Source organism: Ceratotherium simum, chromosome 31 (assembly GCF_057802395.1).
Source record: "Ceratotherium simum simum isolate JZ-2026a chromosome 31, ASM5780239v1, whole genome shotgun sequence".
Lineage (NCBI taxonomy): Eukaryota > Metazoa > Chordata > Mammalia > Perissodactyla > Rhinocerotidae > Ceratotherium > Ceratotherium simum.
Window position 1 is genome coordinate 25128104 of NC_141930.1, and position 13756 is coordinate 25141859.

General features: G+C 42.1%; 1 protein-coding gene across 1 annotated transcript in view; it reads right to left on the bottom strand.

The window, feature by feature from the left end:
- The window catches only part of RAB2A (RAB2A, member RAS oncogene family), a 100178-nt gene extending 87134 nt beyond the window's left edge, over nt 1-13044 (bottom strand). Inside the window, exon 1 of the mRNA XM_087420531.1 lies at nt 12787-13044. Coding sequence (XP_087276657.1) covers nt 12787-12832 — 46 coding nt within the window. The 5' untranslated portion in view covers nt 12833-13044. The remainder of the gene's footprint in view (nt 1-12786) is intronic.
- Between the last annotated feature and the right edge of the window lie 712 nt (nt 13045-13756).

The following is a 13756-nucleotide window of genomic DNA, read 5'->3' on the forward strand; positions in this document are numbered from 1 at the left end:
TACCTTTACTTAAAGGACTGGTAAATCAACTCAACAGGCATACAATTATTACCGCTTTAATTTGTAACTAACAACTCATTTCCCTATTTATTAATTTTTGTATCGAGTTAAGTAAAGCTTTGAGTATAAGTGATTTTGGACACGTGCAGTTCTACTTTGCCCTCTGAAATGGTTAAAACTGAATAACAATACTTTGTCCAAAGAGATAAGAACATAACCTTTGATCATAGATTCATTTATACTAAAGACTTCAGTAGATCTACAAAAGTGCTTCTTTCCAAAGGGGTTCAAAATTGAGAGAAATCATTCAAGAGGTATCTCAAGGCACCAAGAGTGCATGTAGAGGAAATCAAGGTAGAAGACAACTACTGGCCTCACCATCCCTTTCCTGAAGACTAGTGTGAAAACAAGCAGCTCCTTCTTGATATTCTTCTCAATCTCAAGTAGCACCTGACAACATCTGAGATCGAAAAAGACTTTTTCTTTTATGGAATTTAGAGAGAATTTCGGGATCAAAGAACCACCATCTTGTAGATTAACACGTGATCTTCTTTCCTTCAACTCAAGTAATTACAGTTTGAAGTCAGCACAGTGAATAGCTTTTCTATAGGCAAGACCTCTCCCACTAACTTAATTTAGGATGCTCAACAGATTAGAAAAACTGTCTCTCAGATATTACTGTTACTAAAGTACTTTGCAGCTTACAAGGCACCTGTACACACTGCTTACTTCAAACTCATAAAAATCCTGTGAGGTAGATAAGCCAGACTTTACTACTGTCTTTGTCTAGGTGAGAAAACTGAAGTTGAATAGGTTTGAACTTTACCAAGGTAACAAGCAGAGGAGCCAGCATACAATCAAGATAGTCTAATTACAAATACTAGGCTCTTGGAAATTTTTCAAGAGTACCATCTAAGCTAAAATAACCAGAGAGGACTTAGAATAATTATTATTTGCCTCCTAGATGCGTAGCAGTTATTGCTAAAGGCCGACAAAAGCTAAAGGAGGAGTGATCCATCTATTTTAACAATGCTGGGGGTAGCAGAGCACGCAAGAATACACCACTTACACTGACATACCAACTGTACATAAATGAAGGGAAACAAATTACTGACGCTTGATTTCAAAGACAGCTATAAAGTTAGAGGAAAAAACCAAAAACCTAGAGCACTGGTGAACAACCCTAAAGGGTGCACTAGTCAGGTACTATACACATTTTACAAAGACAAAATTCAGGAATTTAAATTAATTGTTTATTTGCACAAACAAGAGTTAGTGCCAGATATCCTCTTTCCACTAGACTCTTTCTACATTGTCCTACAAGGAACAGGTGGCACTATACATGCTTGGGAAATCTGACCACCATATTGCTTTCTGTGTGGGACAAGTGCCTGCCTCACCCAAAGGCCCATGGCAAATGGGCATGCCTGTGATCTATGCCTTGATCCCTGCCCCTGTGACTGAAACAGCGTGGTACCTGATAGCAGAAATAAATTCAGATTCATCAATGATTAAATTCTCCTAGTAAAAGACAGCATCTCAGACTGAATTTTTTAAAAATATAAATATAGGGCCGGCCCTGTGGCTTGGTGGTTAAGTGCGTGCGCTGCGATGCTGGTGGCCCGGGTTCGGATCCCGGGTGCGCATCGAGGCACCACTTCTCCGTTCATCCTGAGGCCGAGTCCCGCATACAGCAACTAGAAGGATGTGCAGCTACGACATACAACTATCCACTGGGGCTTTGGGGGGAAAAATAAAATAAATAAAATCTTTAAAAAATATATATATATATAAATATAAAACACAGGCCTTAAAAAAAAAGGGTGACCCAGTAAGGCTGAAAGAACAAGAATGAGAATGAACTGATAACTACTCTGGAGAGTGATTTAGATTAGCCAGTAAAGCTGAAGACGTGCATGCCTTCCATCCACAATTCCACTTCAACGTGTTATCTCCACAACTTGAGCACACGTGTTCAAGGAGGCAGGCAAAAGAATAATCCATGCAGTACTGTCTTTTACAACACAACAAACAACTCACCCTAAAATTTCCTTAAGTAAAAAGAATGGTAAAAGTGTGGTACAGTCAAACAATAGAATAATTAAAATTAAACCAATCAAGCAGTTAATATCAATGAAATAGAGCAAAATATATTAATGCAGATAAATCTTTCAAAATAATGTTGAACAAAAAGTTTCAGAGCAAGTGCAGTTCAATTCCATTAACATGAAACTGAAAAAAAACACAAAATATTGTGCACTGTTTATAAATACAAACATACATATGTAGTAATCTTTTGGAAACTTTCATAAGAATAATAAACACCAAATTTAGGACAATGGTTACCTCTAGGGAGGAAGAGAAGTGAAGGGTTTACAAGGGGCTTCAATTGTATTTGTAATGTTTGCTTCCTAAACAAAACAAAACAAACAAAAAACCTGATTCCAAAGAAAAAAGGAGAGAGGATGAAAAAGTACATGCTAGGCAAATATGAACCAAAAGTTAATATTCAAAACTAATATCAAACACTTGAATACCAAAAACCACACTACCAAATCCACAATATGTAAAAAGTGGAGAGTAACTTAATGACAAAGGAATAACCAACTCTTCGCAAGATGTAAAGACCTGGGCCCACATATACCTTACAAATTAGCCTTCATATTTACTGGGGAAAAAACTCAATCTGACAGAACCACAAAAAAAAATCCATTGTCATAATAGGAGATGTTAACATCTTGCCCCAAAACTCAAAAGACCATTAAGAATACAGAAGACATGACCCACACCAATAGCAAGTCTGATCTAACGGACATGTATGGAACGCTAAACCCACCATGTAGACAAGAATACACTTTTCAAGCACACACGGAACATGTACAGACACTGCAAGTACTTGGCTACAAAATTAGTCTCAAACACTGAGAATCAATACACATAGTCTATATTCTTTTACCTAAGTGAAATAAAGTCAGAAATCAATAATGAAAAGATTGTTAAAAAAAAAGAAAAGAAAAAAGATGTTTAAAACCAAAAACACACATTCCATAAGAGGAAAACAAAGATTTCAGAGTAGCCAGTTCCCCAAGACTTGTTTACAGTTTTTCTTGGATTCCTACGAGCACTCTTTATTTTATTTACTTATTTATTTATTTGTGAGGAAGATTAGCCCTGAGCTAACATCTGTTGCCAATCCTCTTCCTGCGGAGGAAGATCGGCCCTGGGCTTATATCTGGGACGCCTGCCACAGCGTGGCTTCATAAGCGGTGCGTAGGTCCATGCCAGAGATCCAAACCTGGAAATCCCAGGATGCCGAAGAGGAGTGCGTGAACTTAACCACTATGCCACTGGGCCAGCCTCTATGAGCACTCTTTAAATTCTCATCAAAACCTCTTTTCATGGGGACAGCCCAGTGGCGTAGTGGTTAAGTTCACAGTGGTTAAGTGGCAGCCCGAGGTTCATGGGTTCGGATCCCAGGCGTGAACCTACACACCTACACACTCATCAAGCCATGCTGTGGTGGCATCCCACAAACAAAATACAGGAAGACTGGCACAGATGTTAGCTCAGGGACAATCTTCCTCAAGAAAAAGAGGAAGACTGGCAACAAATGTTAGCTCAGGGACAACCTTCCTCACAAAAAACAAAAAAAAAAAACCCACCTCTTTTCTTGAGCTAGTTGGAGTAGATTTCTGTTCCTTGTAATCAAAAAGGTCCTTCCTAGAACAAAATCCTAGAGTCTTTCTAAATCATTAGTGGACTTGGATGTTCATACAGACTACATTAAGCAAAGCTGCTAAAAATATAGATACCTGAAATAAAATGAATCTTGATGAACAACTTTGAATCTTGTTAAAACAATGTTGATTAAGGAACTTTCCATAAAACATCTAGATGCAAACAAATATGCCAAGTACAAGAAAACACCAACATAGGCTAGGAAAGAAACAATTAGAGCCAAAGATAGCAGACTCCTCCAAGTATCAGCTTGCCACAAATGAGTGAGCTAAGCAGGGATGTGGGGGAAAAAAAAAATCACCATATTAGGACACATATTAGGAGGCAAAAGAAATTACTTTTTCTATAAACAGCATTACTCAAACACTTTTCAGCACTGGTCAAGTCTGGGTTAGTTTTTCAAATGTATATAAGGAAATTATAGAAACATTCAAAGAAGCAGGATAAAAAGTGAGATGAGGGCCGGCCCCATGGCTTAGCGGTTAAGTGCACGTGCTCCACTACTGGTGGCCCGGGTCAGATCCCGGGCCCACACCGACGCACCCCTTCTCCAGCCATGCTGAGGCCACGTCCCACATACAGCAACTAGAAGGATGAGCAACTATGACATACAACTATCTACTGGGGCTTTGGGGGAAAAAAAAGGAGGAGGATTGGCAATAGATGTTAGCTCAGAGCCAGTCTTCCTCAGCAAAAAGAGGAGGATTAGCATGGATGTTAGCTCAGGGCTGATCTTCCTCACAAAAAAAAAGTGAGATGAAATATTAACCATTTCTTATTCAAGTCAGTGTTACACATATTACGTCATTTATGCATTCCATTTTATAGATGAGGACACTGAGACTCAGGGAGATTAAAGAAGTTGCCTGAGCTCGCATAGCTGGTAAGGAGCAGAGATCGGACTTTATTCTTGTTTTATATAGGATAGTTTTGCCCTGTTTTGCATGATTGGAGGTGGTATTTGTTTTAGTAAAGGGAACTGAGGGCCTATGTACTCTCACAGCAACTCAACACACCAAGCGGTTGGTAAGCCAACAGAAGATGTCTGATATGGAATTTGTGGGAATCAAGAAATATGTATGATATGAAGAAAGAGCATGGACTTTGGGGTCAGAAAGACCTGGGTTCAAATTCCAGCTTGCTCAGTTACTAGCTGTGTGATGTGACTTTAGTCTCCCTTTCCTGTTCAGATTCAACGAGTTATATACCATTAGAAAAGGCCCTATATGTATAAATATACCAGTTGTATATTCACTTTCTTCACTACATTACACTGTATTCTTTTTAAGAGGAATCAGAAGAAAAATGTCTTTCAAGACTCAATATCAAGAATAAGGATAAAATCTTTAAAAAAAAAAAAAAAAAAAACAGGGCCGGCTCCGTGGCTTAGCGGTTAAGTGCGCGCGCTCTGATGCTAGCGGCCGGGGTTCGGATCCCGGGAGCGCCCCGAGGCACCACTTCTCCGTCCAACGCGAGGCCGAGTCCCACGTACAGCAACTAGAAGGATGTGAACCTATGACATACAACTATCTACTGGGGCTTTGGGGGGAAAAAACTGAATAAATAAAATCTTTAAAAAAAAAAAAAAAAAAAAAAAAAAAAGAATAAGGAATAATTAAGTATATGCATGCATATACTTTTTAAAGAAGTAAGGGATACTATAATTAAGGAAAATGAGCAGGGTTTTCTCTTTGTACTGCTTAGTGCTAAATACAGTGTCCACTTCAAAAAGGTATACACAAGGTGGAGTATTAATGTTGTTTCTGACTTCAATCTACTGTTTCAACTTACTGTTTCTATCTTACTGTTTTCCTTAGCTCTTTGTGGTAGGCAGAATAATGCCCTCCCCACACACAGAGACATACACGCCCTAATACCCACAACCTGTGAATGTGCTCCCCTATGTGGCAAAGGAGATTGTGCAGATGTGATTAAGATTACAGACCTAGAGATGAGGAGATTATCCTGAATTATCCAGGTAAACCCAATCTAATCACAAGAGTCTTTAAAAGCAGAAAACCTTTCCCAGCTTCAGAGAGATGGAATGACCCAAGAAGAGTCAGAAAGATGCGACACTAGAAGGACTTTACCCAACTGTTGCTATTGCTAGTTTTGAAGATGGAGGAAGGGGGCCATCGGCTAAAGAATGTGAGTATGTAGGTGCCCCTAGGAGCTGGGAACACCCTCAGATGAGAGCCAGCAAGAAAATGGAGATCTCAGCCCTACAGCTGCAATGAACTATACTCTACCAACAACCTGAATGAGCAAGGATCCTCCAGAAGGGAACCTAGCCCTGCTAAAACCTTGACGTTAGCCCAGTGAGACACATGCCAGACTTCTGACATGTATATGAACTTATGTAGAACTTCAAAACCATAGGATAATAAATTTGTGTTATTTGAACTGCTAAGCGTGGTAGTTCGTTATGGTAGCAATACAAAAGCAATATACTTTCTCTCATTTGCATTAAAAAAAACTGTAAAAAAATTTTATGTTAGTGCCCTTAAATCCTTTTTGAAACTAGGAGAAATAAATTGGTCAATGCATGTAGCCCACCCAGCAGAAGCTACCTAGCACATATTCATCGTTTTCTGAAGTGCTAACTCTGTTCCAGGCACGGTCTTGCCCCTTTAAGAACTTCGCTGCAGCATGCATCCATCAATATTTATTTTCTTCTTTTCTCCCTCAGATTTGACCAAAAACACAATAACTGTCAGCTATACCTGAAAATGGGAACATTTTGAAGACAGAACTGGGAGAAACTTAAAGAGCTACATCACAGCTATGAAAAGTAAAAACTTAAGTGGTGGGGTGAGGGAAGAAATAATTTGCCCCAAACGACATAGCTCAGTTTCTTCATCTATAAAATGGTAACCTCACATATCTGTTGAAGGATTAAAAGATAAAAAGCTTTTGATACTATGCACGAACTTATAAAAACTACGGAGAATTTCTCAGGAGAATCTACTACATAGACTTAGTGCCAAAAGTTAATGTGACGGAGAATCCATATAAATTCAGCCTGGATATACCTTACAGATTACTTATATAAAATCCCAGAAAGCAGAAAGTCTGACAATAGAAAAGAATCAATTTTAGAAAAATAATCAGGTAAAAAAGGCCCATGACCGACCAGTAGAGGAATGCCATAGTACTGCCACACCAATAACGGTTTTAAAACAGACAGATGTCCAGGACTCACTGCAGATCTACTACAACAGCATCTCCAAGGATGAGACCCGAGCCATTTGAGTTGAGAAACACTGCAGGAATTAAAAGGATGTGACTACCTAAGTATGACAGCACAGGGAATCTAGCATCTTTTTGCCAGGTGTCCTTTACTTACAAGTGAAGAATAACAGCTAGAATGTAGAGTATTTTAAAAGTGGCTCATAAACGAGGCTGATGAAATCAAATGGGAAAGTTTCATGTAGAAAACGAAAAGTTAGAAAGGGGGACAAGGGAGGTCAGTATGTGGCTGCATCTTTTGTGGCAAAGGACACAGCCTCTCAGACTGAGGATGAGCAGAGAATAACAAAATGGAGCAAGCACAGCTGGGCCAGAGAGAGAGGGAGAAAGAGCTGAGCTGGTAAAATTGGGATCTGCTCAAATAAAACAGCAGAATTACCGGCTACTGCTGGAGGAGGAGAGCTGGTGAGATAAAATGGGGGAGGGGCGCAGTGGGGGAAATAAAGAAGAAAGTTAATTTCATGTTGGAGCAGGAGCAGGAATGGAGTGGGGACAAAAGGACAAGAGCACTGAAAAGAAGAGAGGCGCATTACTTGAGACAAGGAGGAGGTAGGTAGGTTCACCAGCAGAGAGTAAGAAAGGGAAAGAGAAATGACAACAGGGCCATGGCCTCTTTGGTTCAATATAGTGTCCCAGGGGCAAAAGAAGTATTAGGGGAAGCAAGGAGCAAATAAACTGGTTAGAAGAGAAAGAGAAAAGGAAAGGGCTAGTCAAGAATCTCAAAAGACTACAAACAGCACAAACAAAGCAAAAATTTAAGTATAACAAGTACATTGTCTAAATTCCAGATGATGTTAAAAGGTATGCTTCAGACATGTTTTAGCTCTCTCATTTAATAAAAGAACTAAATACATCTAAAAACGGGCAAAACTAAACAACATAGTTTAGGGATGCATAAGATAAAACTGTGAAAAAAAGCAAAGGAAGGATTAATATAGAATTCAGGCTAGCAGAAGCCTGGGAAAGAGGGAGATGTATGTGATGAGGATCTGTATTTATTTAGCAAGGGTGTTTGATTTATTACTATTCTTTAAAACTATTCAACTATGCATACGTATATACAGTCACGGGTCACTTAACAACAGGGACAGGCTCTGAGAAATGCATCGTTAACAGATTTCGTCATTGTGCGAACATCGTAGAGTGTACTTACAAAAACCTACCCACACCTAGGCTACATGGTATTAATCTGATGGTACCACCACCGTACACGTGGTCCGTCATTGACCAAAACGTTACGTGGCACACGACTGTATATATATATATGTTTTTTATATGCATGATATATTTCATAATAAAAAAACCTTTAATGGAACTTTTCTACCTCCGAATTTCCCAGTTTGTTTTTCTACTGTTTGTTTTCTGAAGATAGCCTAACAAACTTGCTTATATAATTAAATAAAATGATTAGTGTTTCTGGCCTCAGGTTTTACAACAAGGAGATCCACCTTAGATCTAGTGAATCAAAATGTCTGGGGGTTGGGCCACAGGTTTTTGTTTTTTTTTTTAAACAAACACCTAGGTGATTCACAAGAATCTAAAGAAAACTCGAGTCTCCCCCAGGAAGAGGTCTTCCTTCTGTTACAGCTCTAAAGCTCTAGAGAATCTAATGCCATTCCTTCCCCAAGTTTTCTAGGATTTTGCTCCTGTCCTCTCGCTTGTATTTTTAACCTTTCAACCTCAAGTTTCCCCATCTTTATACACACACACCCCAGCCCACCTGATCTTGCAACCAACTCTAAACTTCTCACTCCTTCCTTCTCTTATACACTCAAAGTCTTCAATAAAATGGCCCACACCATGGCTCTATTTTTAACTTCCCAATCTCCCTCTCTTTTTAAAACCTCCAGTAGTATATGTGAAATTGATGGCTCAAGCTGCAAACATGTATTTCCAACTACCTACCAGACATTCCCCCTTGCCCACCTGGCAAATCCCTACTCATCATTCTGATTTCAGCTCAAATGTCACCTTCCAGGTAAAGCCCTGCAGCACCTCCCCCAATGGCCCATCCACTTATCTATTAAAAATTTCTGACACTGAATGGCCTACCTTTATATTTAGGACAAAGTCAAAAGCTTTCCAAACAAACAAACAAAAAGATTATTTAAAATGCATGTAGTGAAGATGGTCAAAAGGTACAAACTTCTAGTTATAAGATAAATAAGTCCTGGGAATGTAATGTACAGCATGATGAGTATAGTTAACAATACCATACTATATAGCTGAAAGTTGCTAAGAGAGTAAATCTTAGCAGTTCTCGTCACAAGAAAAATAACTAATAATTATGTGTGCTGATGGATGTTAACTAAACTTGTTGTGGTATCATTTTTCAATATATACATGTATCAAATCATTATGCTGCACACCTAAAACTAGTACAATGTTATATATGTCAATTATATCTCAATTAAAAAAATATATTCAGGTGATACGGTAATATGTAACTAATGTGTAACCAGGCTGATCTTACTTATTTTCTTATATGGCACTTGTCCTCAAAAGATTTTAAGCAAAAAAAAAAAAAAAAAAAAATTCGTGTGGGAGTGGGGAGGCTAAGAAGATCAGAGAATGAAGGAAAAGTAGAGGGGACCAGTATAATGCCATAGGGAGTGGTGAAGTTTGTAATCATCTTAAAAGAATGGATGAATACAAGTTGGTCAGGTGAACAAGTTCTGACCTAACCTTTCATTTTATTTTGGGGTGGGGGATGGAGTGACAAGCAGGGACATTTCAGATAGAACACAACCTGGTCTGTGCTTTTATATACCTAGTTGAGTGGCAGGGAAGGTGCAGGGGGGTGCGGTCAGTGATGAGGTCAAAATGGTAAGCTGATACCAAAATTTTAGGAGCAACAATTACAGGTTTATTACAATTTTTCTCTCCCTCTATACTTGATAATTATCTGCTTATGATATTAGGCCAGGCTTGTTAAAAACCAATTTCCACTTTACATACACATTTAAATGACACATTTTCCTAAATTAGTTTTCAGAAACAAGACACTACCAATGAAAAATTTAAAAGCTATATTTTAACTGCATTTGGCCATACAGTAAGAAAATAAATATTTCAATAGTATCATCATGATCATGTAAAAAGTTTTTAAAAAATCTCTTCTATGAAAGAGGGAACTCTGAAAAGGAAAATGTGCATGGTACTTGCATATTTGTCCTCACAGTATCTATCTCACTTCTGAGAAAAGGAAAGGCTACAAATGATTGTTTTATAGGCTAGGGAAAGTGAGAAGCAGGAAAAGCAATGATTCCCTTCATTCTGAGAAGCAAATTTTTCACACTATGACTTTTTAAAAGATCAGGATGGATCTCAGAGTAATGATTTAATATCATCTTTTTGTGGGGAGGGCCACATTAAGCGCATCTTACAAGTATGGGTATACTTTGAATTAAGGAAAAGTGGCAAAGGATTTCAGCCAAAGTGAACAGTAAGAAAGTGGCAGAACTGGGCTAAAAAAATTCTTTCAAGTTATTAATGTATATTAATAGGAACATAGTGGTCTGTTTGGCTTTTCTTTCATTAATTTAATTAAAGGTATACCTCCTACCTTCTACTACACTCTTCCTAAAATACAAAGACATACAAAGCACGTTTTCTGCTCTCAAGAAGTATATTATCAAATAGAGATGCCTACACAAGTATCTATAAAACAGCCTGGCACTAATATCAGAAGAATGATACAAAGTGAGATACATCCAGATAAGGAGGAGTAGTCACTTCCAGCCAGGAAACCAGGAAAAGCCTGACACATCAAAAGAGCTTAATATATGTTGACTCCAAAAGCATTATGGAAGACCTGGGTTAGACTTTGAAGGACTGACAGAATTTCCACAGAGAAGGCACTCCAAGCAGAGGGAGCAGCAGGGACCAGGAGAAAAGCACAGAAACCAGCCACTGGGCCTCACTGGCAGAAGCAAGGTAGGGAATAGTGAATACTGGGAAAGAAGGCTAGAAAAGTAAACCGGGGCTGAAATACAGAGTTCCTTGAAGGTCAAAGTAAAGAACGTGAGCAGAGGAATAGCCTCCTAACAGCCATGTTTCAGGAAGATTAATCTGACAGTAAACTCTACCAGCAGAACTGCAGTGGGAAGCAGTACTGCTGTATACAGTCAAGAGTGTCAAGTATTCCGTGCCTGAACCAGGTGGTCACAAAAGCAATGGCAAGAAAGGAGTGGCTTGCATTCGAGCTGCCTGGGGATTGTTTTTGAATGAGGGCAAATTCCAAGAGAACAGAGGACCGACTCGTTAACATTTGTAGCTCACTACTCCCAGCACAATACTTACCCATAGTAGACGCTCAATAAGCAAGCCAAAAGGCAACCTGCAAAGGATCACTTGAATCTTCACTACCGCTATGTGTTCATAATCACTCTTCTACCTCTCAAACCCACTCGTATTACAGTTAATGTGAATTCCCTATCCAATCTCACTTTTACAGCTTAAAACAACATCTGCCAGTAGGCTTTAGAACACCAATTCCTTTCCTCCAAAATACACCACAGCATTTTTAAAAGTACATAAATTTGCTACTAAACACTTGTAAAACGCTGCTTTACCCAGGGTTTTACATGGAAAACCATCCAGTTCCCATACAGACACACACCAAAAAAAACCTTGCGAAAAAACCAACTTCACAGCAGGACGTTTTTCTCTTAGGCAGCAATCAACATGCCTCTTGTGTTACTTATTGAATCTGCTACATCACTAGCGCAACCACAAGCTGCTGCTTACATTTCCAAAGTTGTGCAAAGGGTCCGAAGTTGTGCAAGAGTCCTCACTGAAATCAGACTCTGGTATATTAATAGTTGTAACACCTGAACAAGCCTTAGTTTTATTATTAGATTCAAAGTCAGGCCCAAATCACAGGTATTAAAAAATATTTTACAATGAGCTTGTTTACTTATCTATGAAATACACTCGGGTGTTATTTTCAGTAAGAATAATTGAATTGAACCTCTTTCTACTTCAAACGCACATCAGGTCACCTGAAAATTGGCAGTTGTGACCTTGGATTCGATATATCGAAAAAAGTCGTGTCCCTAACACACGCCCAGACACACACACAAGCACACACCCAGAGCACTGAAGGGCCTTGCATTACTATCAAATGACCGCAGTTTACACGTGGCAAGAGTCGACGGAACTCTTTCATGCTTTAATGACCTGGAAAGGATTCCCCAGCCGTCAACTAATGCGATGTGACTTATTCTGACTTGGGAGTCGACGGTGTTAATAATAATATATATTTTTTTGTTTTTAAGGTTTCCTTCTCTCCTTCTGAGCTGGCTGTCCCACAGCAGGGAGCGCTCTGCCCAGGCCTTGGCAGATGCGTGTAGGTCGGAGAAGGTGGGACCGGTCAGGACACCCAGGACCCTCCTCCCATCACCTCCTGCCCTCCTCTGCCTCCCTTTTTCTTTCCCGGGGGCGGCGAAGAGGCCCAAGGAGAGGGGCCCCGGCGAGGGAGCGCAACCATCTGAGCCCGCCCTGACGGCCCGGGGCTGGGCCGCCGCTCCTGCCACACACGTCCCAGATCGGGCGTCGAAACGGCTGCGCGGGCCCCGCTGCAGGGCCGGCGGGGCGGGGGCGGCGGGCCGGCCCGGCCAGGCCGCGGCCGCTCGCAGTGCCCACGTCACCAGCTCCAGCACTGCGGAAATGGAGCGGCGCGGCCCGCAGGGAGGCGCCGGGCCGCGGGGGCGCCCGCGCCGCGGCCCGACGCCGTTTGCCCCTCAGCCCGGGCCCGGAGGCCGCCGACAGCCGCCGGGCCGCGCGCCGGGCCCTCACCTGTGTCGCCGATGATGATGTACTTGAAGAGATAGGCGTACGCCATGGCCGCGGCCGCTCGGTGCCAGGGCACACGGCTCCTCCTCCTGCGACTGCTCCTCCTCCTCCGCGCCCTCACCCCCGCGCCGCTCGGCTCGAAACGCCAGGCCCCGCCCGCCGCCGCCGTCAGCCGCCGGGAGTGAGGAGCTGAGAGGAAGCCGGACACACTGACACCAGCAGAGCCCACAGAGACAGCGCCCGGCCCAGCCCAGCCGAACAATAACAGCCGCCGCGGCGCCTCCGCCCCGCCTCCGCACCGACCCGGAAGTGCTGCGGCCGCCGGCGCTGCCGGCGGAAAGGGGAGGAGCCCCGCACGTCGGCCGCGCCCCGCCGGCCGGAGCCCCGCCCCGCCCCGCCCCGCCGGAGCCCCGCCCAGCGCCGAGCCAGACGCGCCCGGTACCCCCGTCCAACCAAGCCGGGCGAGGGCCGGTCGCTCCGGCACGTTTGAGCGGGCGACCTCGGCGGCCGGGACACGCTCGGGGAGGGCGGGGAGGGCTCGGTTCCGTCGCCGCGACGCGCGCGGTGCCGCAGCCTCCCCCGTGCAGTGGGGGCGCGGGGCGCGCGGTGGGAAGGCGGAGGTCGCGTCCGGCGCAGGGCCCCGCCCTGGGCGCCTGGAAAGGTGTTTGGCAAAGCAGGAGCCACACGGGGTGGGTTGCAGGGCGATGATGTTTCTGTGTCTGGGGATTGGGGCCTGAGAGTGAACACGGAACTGTTTGTGAATTCGCAACCGTAAAGCAGGCGATGTGAAGTAAATTATGGTATGCCCCCTACGGTGGACTACTACCGGCTCTTAATTAAAATAAGAAAAAAAAGCCTAACTTATGTTAAGTGAACACAAAGCACAGGACTCAGTGTATAAATATATATTTATATTATATGTAATATTTATATATAAGGTCTATAATACAACAGTTATCTATAATGTATAATA